We start from the raw sequence: 9727 nt of genomic DNA, 5'->3' as shown, positions 1-9727 counted from the left end.
TACTTCATTCTATAAAATCTTGCATAACAGTCAAATTTTTGGGGCAAATATTCACACACGTGTGTGTGTGTGAATTTTGTGCCTAATATGTGTGTACGTTTTAAAGAAGACACATGCAATATATATATTTTTTTGCTGTCAAAGTGAAATTTTGACCACTTTCCCACACATGGACAACTTTATGATAACTCCCACAAGCTAGCCTTGCTAATGCTAAATTACAGGATGTCAATTTGAAATCATGGCAAGTGATGGAATGTTTTAAAAATGTCTTTTTTTTATCTGAGAATTGAAGAACAGACAAATTGATAAAATAATCGTTAGCTACAGGCTGATATACAATTAAAAAGTCCCCTTTTCATAGTGTCCTCTTTAATAAAAGAACTCTTTGCAAATATGTAGAACGTGAGGACGTAGCTCACGAGAAGGACCCGTTAGAAAAAGCAACAAGATTGACGCTCAAAAATAGATTTTTTTTTTTTTTTTTTTTTAAATCAGATTGCATAGTTTGGCTTATTGCTGCCGAACAGGAAGTGACGAGGACTTGGTCCCGGGCGGCGCTCACGATTCGTGGAAGATGGCGTTGAGCTGCGCGTTCATCAGCCGCTCGTGGTGCGAGTGTCCGTCAAAGCCCAGCAGGTTGTCCACCTGCGGGTAGACACCGCCCCCGCCGGGCCCGCCCACGCCGCCGGCCCCGCCCACGCCGCCGCTGTAGTGCACGCCGAAGGAGTAGCTCTTGTCGTAGTCCGCCGCTGCCGCTGCCGCCGCCACCGCTGCCTCGTGTTTGAACGATGAGAAGTTCCCGTTGACGCTGAGGGGCGGGCTGAGGGGCGGGTCGAAGGGGGGGCTGTCCGTCCCCAGGACGCCGTCAAAGTATGCTTCCGGGGCGCCGTACGCCGGACCTTTGACCTGGTGGAAGATGTGTGAGGGGTCCATGGTTCCGTAAGGTGGGCTGGGCAGTCCCGGCGTCAGGCCGGGACTCTGGTAGGAGAAGTGGGCGGTGTAGGGGGCGGCGCCCGGCGGGGGCAGGTGGGCCGGGAGCTCGGGCGACTGCTCGGGTAGGAAGGTGCGAGGGTTCAACTGCAGGCAGCCCGCCACCAGGTTGGTGGTCGGCTGAGACAGACCTGGATGTGACAACGACAATCCGGACTGAGCAACGACCTTCGCTTGTTGCTTGCTTTACAGATATGTGCGTGGGTGTGTGTGTGTGTGTGTGTTGTGTACTCTGTTCTCGCCACGCGTGATGCGCCGATGAGTGTGCGTGTACCTTTGCAAAGTGCCTGCACAAATGTGATCAGGTCCGGTGCTTTTCCGGAGCGCAAAATCTCGCTGAGGGTCCAGATGTAATTCTTGGCCAGGCGCAGGGTCTCGATCTTGGACAGTTTTTGGGTCTTGGAGTAGCAGGGTACCACCTTGCGCAGACTCTCCAGGGCGTCGTTGAGGCCGTGCATGCGGTTGCGCTCGCGAGCGTTTGCCTTCATACGCCGAACTTTGAACCTGCTGGGCCAAACTTGCCTAAGTTACGTTCGTTGACCGAGTTTTCACTTGTGGAGACTTTTTGAAGTCCGAAGTTTGCTCAAGCCCAAAACAAGAGGGCACCCGTGGCTAAATGGTTGAAAGACGAATCGATGCCAGGGCTGCCAGGATGGCCGAGTGGTCTAAGGCGCCGTGTTCAGGACCCAGTCTCCCCAGGAGGCCGGGGTTCGAATCTCGAATTTCCCCATTGTGGGACTAATAAAGGGAATATTATTATTTTGCTCTCCATTTGTGTGACAAAGTTGGCTCGGAACTTCTACACGAGGACACAACGCAAGGTGCTGCCTAATATGAGCATTTTTGCTGTTTTTTTTTAAATGGTCTCAATTTTTTCGAATACATTTTACTTAAGTTACTTGAGAAGGAGCAGGTGTGTCTGTAATTCATACTTTGAATGTTTTTTTTTGTTCCATTTTTTGATGACAGCGAAGGCCTTTACCTCTGCATGCGAGCTTTGGTCATCTTCTTCTTTTTGGGTCCTCGTCTTTTGGGCTTGCTGTCGCCGTCGCCGCCGTCGTCGTCTTCCTCCTGCTCCTCCTCTTGCTCCTCATCCTGCTCCTGCTCCTGCTCCCGCTCGTCTTCATCGTCGTCCAGCAGGTGGCGCTCGTCGTCGTCTTCCTCCGTCGCCGTTGCGGCCCCCGCCGGGCTGCACGCCTCCTCCTGCTGGATTTCAGACTCCCCAAAATTCTGCTCTGACCTCGTCATGACGCTGAGGACGATGAAGATGACGATGAGGAGACGGGTTTCATTCGGAATGCAAAATTGGATTTCCAGTCAAGATGTCAACACGGTTAAAAAAGAAATAAAAGGAAATAAAATATCATTGTGAGATTTATTGAAAGGCGAAATAAAAACAATGATGGTTATTACACGAATAACTATAAAAAAAAAAGGTAAAATAATTCTAGTGAGAGCGAGTTCTGTGGTTGTTTGATTGTAAATTTCCCTTCTGACAAGAAATTTCTTAATGGCGAGATTTTTCTGACAAAAAAAGTCTCCATATACTTAAAGTTGAAACGATATGATGCTCGTGTTTAATTTTCTAATGAAACTTTTTGAGAACAACTTTTTGACAAAAAAAATCCTGTTCGAATGAAGAGAATATTGACTTTTCATTATATAGACGTGGTTTTATGAAAAATAATCAAACCACTTTTAATTGTAATTACCAAAATAAATCACCTTTCCGTTCAGGTTCTGCGCACAATTTCAAAGCAAAGTCATTTCAGCATGTTTCAATGAAAAAGATTTTGCTTGATGTTACTCAATTTGATTTCGTCAAGTGGTTGCACGAAATAAAATCATCTGATCCAGACACATTTTTTAAATGAGTTGTAAAATCGACCGCAAAAATGGATCTGCAACCAGATGATTTTATTTCGTGCAACCACTTGACGAAATAAATTCAACAAACCGGTTTTTCCAGTGCGGTTCACAAGATGTATTAATTTGTTTTATATCCAGGCTTCTTTGCAGATGAAAAATGAAAGTATTGATTATTGTGCAACTAAATAGATGAAACACATCAGTGCAATTAAAACAATTTGAACAACAGTTTTTTTTTTTTACCGAAATCGAAATATATCTAAGTGGGAATTTTTCATTGGGAGGAAATGAAGTTTACGTTTAAATGTCGCTCAAAGACTGACATTTTTTGTTCATGTAGAATTTTAAAAAGATGATGCGACTGCAAAGATCGACTTTGACGCGCATTTAAATGTTACATTCATAATCCATCACTCGATTTTCAACCGCCCGAAACTTGCTGGGAAAAGTTTCATCTTGACGCCCGCGAACCTCGCGAGGAGAAGAAGCTCGGATAATAATTCATTATCTTCTTTCTTATACTTGCAGGAAATCAAGAGAAGCAACGTTAAAAAAAAAGCAGGATGAAAACAAAACCATTTGGAATGGTTGCTTTTTTTTAAAAAAAAAAACCGATGAAGTGTATTTCCAAAAACACGAAACTGCCTTCATGACCATGGAAATATTACTAAATCAAAAATAATTGATTTTCATCGCATCAATTTCGTTTCCATTTAACGACATGAAAATATATCAACAAAACTTGAACTCGGAAAAAACGACGCATTGTTTAAAAGGCCAAAAATGAAGTTGAAATGATCATGAAAACAAACATGAAAACAAAGTTAATCAGCAGTGATCTAAACAAAAACGATCAGATTGTAGCAAAAACCCCCAAGAAAAAAATCGAAAAATGAAAAGTACAAAATTTTAGATATATTCCTTGTAAATAGCGATCAAATTAATCCATAGAATCGGGATAAAAGTTAGTTTCTTCCTTCGATGATTTGGTGCGAGTGAAATTCACTCCATTCAAATCATCAAATAATCGATGATTGTTGTTGGTATGAAGGCACGATAAAAAGGATAACTAATCATCATCAATGCACGTACCTGTTGTTGTCGCTTTGCCGCCTTTCAGACGTCGCACATTCCGCGTGCGTGTGTGTGTGCGTGTCAGCCGCTCGGAGGTTTGTGGCGTGCGCGTGGAGGAGTCGCACTTTTATACCAGACGTGCTCGTACTCGTACTTGTGTCGCGCGCGTGCGCGTGCGCGTCAAATGGCCAATTCAAGCCACGCCCACACGCCATATGGTGCCTACGTCATACAAACGGCCCCGGGGATCACGTGACCCAGCTTGCGAAAAAGCACATCTGCCGCTTCACGCTCGCGCCCGCGGCGCATGCACGCGAACCTGCGACGCTAAAGTCAGCAGACGGGCTTCCCGAAAACGCGCCTTCTGCCCAGTCTGGTGCAGGTTTTCTTCCAAATATTCGAACCGCAAAGAAAACTTAACAATTCACATTTAAATGTTTTATATTTGACAGATAAAAACTTGTAGATGACATCGGGAATTCACTGGAACGAGTATATTGGCCAATAACGTTGGACTTTAGACCGACCAGGTGAGCTGGTTACCATGACAACGTGATGATGATGATGAGGATGAGGATGAGGAGGAGGATGGTGAGGATGGTGAGGATGAGGGTGATAAAGTGGTTGCTTGGTAGTTACCGGGAAACTTTCAAGCACCTTGGTCACCTACTGGCTAATCTTTAACGCTGAGTCAATTTCACACGCACGCACAGACAAGCACACGCACGCATGCACGTTTATTTTTTTCGCTGTAAAAGGCCACCAGCACACAGTTGGCAGTGAGGAAAACCTGATTTGAATGAGGCGTCATGAATATTTTGGCTCTTCAAGTCTGGATTAAAAGGCGTCACCATGGCGACATGAATAGCGATCAAGTTCGCTCAAATGACAGCACGGAAGCACTTCCGGCCGAATTCGGACACTCGACATGCATTGACAATTTGACATAAATAAGTATAAGAATACAATATTTTTAAAAGGAACACTTGACATGCTGTGCCCCCAGACGGGAGTTCCACGTATCACTTTACGCGTTCATTGCATTCTGTAAATCAACAAAAAGTCATTTTCATCACATTTTGCTCACGGAAGCTGGCAAAAACTTTCTCGGTTTAATGCTAGAGGGAAAACAGCGCCACCCTGTGGCAGACGCATGCTCAAGCATCACATAACACTTGTTTTTTGTCGGATTATTTTCATTCGAATCGTTTTGTTTAAAGTAATGATCACATTATTATTATTATTGTTGTTGTAGTAATATTTTTTGTTTGCCTAAATGGAATCTACGAGGTACCTAATGCAGTGTCCTCTGAGCGCTTCTCTCACTCGACGGGTCTTCGGCTCCATCTGTCCGCCAGAGGCTCGCGCCGCAGGTAACCATGACAACACAAGAAGAAAGTTGGAGGACATTCTGCAGCACACACATGGTTAGAAAACACCGGGAGTCGCGATCTTTCAAAAAAAACAAAGCCCAAGTCGGAAATCTTTGGGGTGTTGAGAGACTCAGACCTGACTTTCAGCAATATGTATATCAAATCAATCACTAAAACAGCCTATAAGCATCTGAAAAACTTCTCCAGAATAAAAGCTTGCAAACGCCAAGCAGACCAGGAAAAAACTTCACCATGTTTTTATCTCGTGTAGACTTATTATGGTCACGCGCTTGAAATGATCAAATCGCAACATACTTGCGGTTGTAAGGGGGCGGGTGTGCGCCAGAGGGCGCTGTTTTTCCTTGTCACACACACACACTCACGCACACACACGTTGCGACATTAAAGGGGGCGGTGCCGTTGGTGACGTATTGACGTCACGCCGAGGAACGCACTAGCAGACTGAGTTTGCATTTAAGCAAACTAGCGAAGCTCAACGCGGAGATCTGGAAACAACACGCGGACAACAACGCTACTGCAGTTTTTCAGGGTATGTTCTGGCTGAAAAATGAAAGTTGAACGCCATCTCCGAGCACACAAGAAGCTAACTTTTTTTTTTTTGCAACGTCCACAGTATTAGCCCCCAGTCCGCGCGACACTCGCACTAAAAACCTGCCACTTTTCAGCGTTTTGCTGGTTTTGAACCAGTCGCACTTGCTGATCGGCGAAATTCGACGCTGACCACATTCTGCAAACGAATCTCGGCAATTCGGCCCTCGTTTGGCTTTTCTATTTGCACCTCTGATTGCCTAAATTCCCCCGGTTTGCAGGAGCATGAATCGCTAGCTCGGGTCGCTCATGCCACTTGTTAAATTGGACTTTGAAACTGAAACTGTGCAGCAATGACTTCTGAGTTGTTGCTGCACTGGAGTGGCGAAACATTCATCATGTTTTGCTCTAAATGATGGGAATCGGCACCAAAAGGTTCGATTTACACCACAAGTTGTATTCACTGCGTGTTCTTTGGTTTGACAACCGTGCACGTGCCAAAGCAGGCGGTCAAAAGTTTTTATCCGATTGTCTCCAGACTTGCAGCTCCAAATTTGCACTTGAGGCGGTGTGTGACGTCAAAAATCGGATTATGATCTGCAAGATCCCAACTGAACGGGGAGAAACACCACAGAAGGGGAAACCAGAACACATGAAAACAAAAAATGGGTTGGACACTTCCACCCCCCGAATCCCGACTGTCCCCATGCACCGAACGAATGAACTGACACACGATTGGCCCGCACACGCACACACACTCCCAAAAAACATCGTGGGCCGCAACATGCTAAAATAATGCACCTTTTTATATCAGATATATTGCCTAGTAAATTTGTGTTTGTTTGGTTGTTGGTGTGAAAATGTCCCAAAAGATACCTTTAATGTTCCACCACCAGATGGCGCTCACGCAGGTGTCCTCCAACAAATGTGCTGGAGGTTTCCAGAAGGTCTTCGAACATGACAGGTGAAGGTGGCGCATTTGTCGCTAACCCATCCTGGTGCTCTTCTTCTTGCTTTTGTCTTTTTTCATATTCATATTCATGTTCTTGTTGTTGTTGTTTTTGCAGCGTAGAGTTGAAGTGCAAGATGAAGTTTGCCGTCTTCCTGCCGCCCAAAGCGGAGACGCACAAGTGTCCCGTCTTGTACTGGCTCTCAGGTGGCCACTTATTTCTTTGAGTCATTCATTCAAATTCCTTTGTCAGGAATAAAAGGTTCAGTTGTTAGTGCTGAGCTCCCTCCAGTGGTCTGGAGAATTATTGCGCCAGCACATGAAATCTTTTGAACAGTAATTTGATATAACGTTTATGTGCTATACATTTTAATTGCTATCATCAATATGTTCCTTTGTTTAACTCAACTTTATTGAGGACTTTAAAAACAACGACAAGTGCTGCCCTTGAAGTCCAACTGAGGACCTTGCGACAGGCGAATGTTCGGACAGCTCGCTTTGTTTGTGTTTTGATGGTCCTGTGGCGTCTCACAGGCTTGACGTGCACCGAGCAGAACTTCATCACCAAGGCGGGAAGTCAGCTGGCCGCAGCCGAGAACGGCATCATCGTGGTCGCGCCGGACACCAGCCCACGTAAGCGCGCACACACGCGCACCCATGCGTGTTGAGTAAAGTTTTGGCGATTGGGCGAGTTTGGTGGTCGCTCAAGTGCCGTTTGCAGGCGGCTGCGGCGTGGAGGGTGAGGATGACAGCTGGGATTTGGGCACCGGCGCCGGTTTCTATGTGGACGCCACCCAAGAGCCGTGGAAGAACAACTACCGCATGTACTCCTACGTCACGCAGGAGGTCCACCACAAGGGTCGAAGGCCGTCCCCAAAACAAAAAGCGCCACTTAATTTTGATCTTTTTTTGTGGTGCCCTCAGCTGCCCAAACTGATCAACGGCAACTTCCCCGCCGACCCCGACAGGATGTCCATCAGCGGCCATTCCATGGGCGGCCACGGGGCCCTCATCTGTGCCCTCAAGAACCCCGGAAAGTACAAGGTACTTTGACATCCACTCGACACGGCTACGAAACAAAGCCGTCCGCCGGCTTGCAGATTGGGGCCAAAATGGCTGTCATGAATTCAGCAAAGTTGTGGTCACGTTGCGGCGTCTCCCACCCATGTCCGTGTCGTCAGCCCCTTTCACGCTCGTCTTCTCCCAGGCCGTGTCTGCGTTCGCCCCCATCTGCAACCCCATGCAGTGCCCGTGGGGACAGAAAGCGTTCGCCGCCTACCTCGGTCCGGACCGCACCACCTGGGAGGTAAAAGCGCTCCTCGTTTGAACTTTGCAACGAGATTGTGCGATGACTCTCGACGGCGACCTCCCCCAAGGCCTACGACGCCACGGCCCTGGCTTCGGGCTACTCGGGCCCGCAACCGGACGTCCTGCTGGACCAGGGCCGCGACGACCAGTTCCTGTCGGCCAGTCAGCTGCTGCCCGACAACTTGATCGCCGTCTGCTCCGACAAGAAGTTCCCCGTCGTCTTCCGCCTGCAGCCCGTCAGTACCTCCGCTCGCGTGACACGACAGTCACCAACGATCCGAAACATTTTAGCGAGCGGTTTTTAAAGAACAATTGGCAAAAAAAAAAATAGTCCTCCTGATTATGTCAATGGTCCGGTTTCAAAGAATTTACTGAGGTTGTTTCTCCCGCAGGGTTACGACCACAGCTACTTCTTCATCTGCTCCTTCATCAACGACCATATCAAGCATCACGCCAAATTCCTCAACGCCTGACCCGATCCAGACTGTTTGTTGCCTGCTGCTTTTCCGCAATAAAGTCCTTTCTCCTTTGACAGCTCCAAATGGCATGCTTGTAGACTCACTAGCGCCCCCTGGAAAATTCTAGAAAAATAAAATAAATTGCGCCACTTGCATGAGTATCATCACTGATCATTTGGAGGAGTTGCAGACAATTTGTCATTTGGGAAAAAGAGGCTGAAGCGTGTTTGGGAACAAAAAATGCAGTGATCCAACACTTTTTTTTTTATGTACAAGAAGCTCCACAGCAGTTAAGGCGCATTAAAGGGACTTTTCATGCATCAGCAACAATAAAAAAAACAAAAAAAAAAACAGCGTTCACCATCAAAGTACTTCAAATGTGCCTGCTCGTATTCAAGTTATTTGCACAAGCTAGGGTCACTTTTTTTTTTTAATATCTATAAAATGTTTTCATTTGCGTCACAGTCAAAAACAAGAAAAAAAAGGACGCAATAAAACATCATAAATAGGAAAGTTAAAGTGCCGATAAAGTGTCACTTTGTTTTTATTGCTGTAAATGCCACACTGCTTTCAAATCATTTTGAAATGTTTATGCCATGTTCAGGAGACGAAAATCAAAGAGAATTTGAACTTTTGGGGGAGTCGATTCGGCAACACCAAAGTGCCGATTGGACGAAGCATTGCATGACGTTGCCGGATTGTGACATCACAGTGGGGCTGTTTGCCAGCAACTCGCACACGAGAAATGAAGACTCGGGCCGAGACGGAGCTGCAGTTGAGCACAAATCAGCTCAATGGTCCACATTGGCGCTGCCGACGTTCGAAAGGCGCAAACCATTTGGCCGATAAGAAGAAAGCCGAAGGGGTCGACTGCAACACGCCGATTGCAACGTAGCGATCCACGCCGGCAACCGCCTCACTCAAGGATGCTCAAAATGTACACTTTGTTCAAAACGGCGGGTTTGGAAGGTTTGTCTTGCGGCTCAAAGTCCACAGAGACGCGCAAAAATGCACACAATGTGGATCAAAAAAGTCTCGTTAAGACTTGAAACACGCAAAATCAACTTAAAGAGTGAAAAGTGGAGACGTTTTGTTCGTTTTGAAGCGGATGGATGGAAAATCAACTTGTTGCCATTTTCTTCCCGTTGACACGG

At 46.3% G+C, this 9727-nt stretch overlaps 2 protein-coding genes across 2 annotated transcripts; one reads left to right on the top strand and one right to left on the bottom strand.

The window, feature by feature from the left end:
- Positions 1–254: 254 nt before the first annotated feature.
- Positions 255–4085, bottom strand: neurod1 (neuronal differentiation 1). The gene is made up of 4 exons (XM_088315597.1): positions 3955–4085; positions 1976–2245; positions 1268–1497; positions 255–1124 (listed from the first exon to the last, which is right to left on the bottom strand). Exons 2-4 carry the CDS (start codon positions 2239–2241, stop codon positions 562–564), a joined length of 1059 nt encoding a protein of 352 aa, XP_088171723.1. The 5' UTR covers positions 2242–2245; positions 3955–4085; the 3' UTR covers positions 255–561.
- A 1626-nt stretch (positions 4086–5711) lies between these two features.
- On the top strand, positions 5712–8726 carry esd (esterase D/formylglutathione hydrolase). The gene is made up of 9 exons (XM_088314751.1): positions 5712–5859; positions 6755–6822; positions 6926–7014; positions 7342–7440; positions 7529–7653; positions 7732–7851; positions 8015–8113; positions 8184–8351; positions 8508–8726. The coding sequence occupies exons 2-9, from the start codon at positions 6755–6757 to the stop codon at positions 8586–8588; spliced, it is 849 nt and encodes a 282-aa protein (XP_088170877.1). The 5' UTR covers positions 5712–5859; the 3' UTR covers positions 8589–8726.
- The last annotated feature ends 1001 nt before the right edge of the window (positions 8727–9727 follow it).

Source organism: Idiotropiscis lumnitzeri, chromosome 14 (assembly GCF_059441095.1).
Source record: "Idiotropiscis lumnitzeri isolate Australia: NSW breed Sydney's pygmy pipehorse chromosome 14, RoL_Ilum_1.0, whole genome shotgun sequence".
NCBI lineage: Eukaryota > Metazoa > Chordata > Actinopteri > Syngnathiformes > Syngnathidae > Idiotropiscis > Idiotropiscis lumnitzeri.
This window is presented reverse-complemented; position numbering and strand designations above follow the sequence as displayed.

Coding starts and splice junctions, on each gene's coding strand:
- neurod1 (XM_088315597.1), bottom strand. CDS start 2,241: ATGACGAGGTCAGAGCAGAATTTTGGGGAGTCTGAAATCCAGCAGGAG. Junction 1,498..1,975: donor ACCAAAGCTCGCATGCAGAG/GTAAAGGCCTTC, acceptor TTGGCCCAGCAG/GTTCAAAGTTCGGCGTATGA. Junction 1,125..1,267: donor TGTGCAGGCACTTTGCAAAG/GTACACGCACAC, acceptor TGTCACATCCAG/GTCTGTCTCAGCCGACCACC.
- esd (XM_088314751.1), top strand. CDS start 6,755: ATGGCGCTCACGCAGGTGTCCTCCAACAAATGTGCTGGAGGTTTCCAG. Junction 6,823..6,925: donor AAGGTCTTCGAACATGACAG/GTGAAGGTGGCG, acceptor TTGTTTTTGCAG/CGTAGAGTTGAAGTGCAAGA. Junction 8,352..8,507: donor TCGTCTTCCGCCTGCAGCCC/GTCAGTACCTCC, acceptor TTTCTCCCGCAG/GGTTACGACCACAGCTACTT.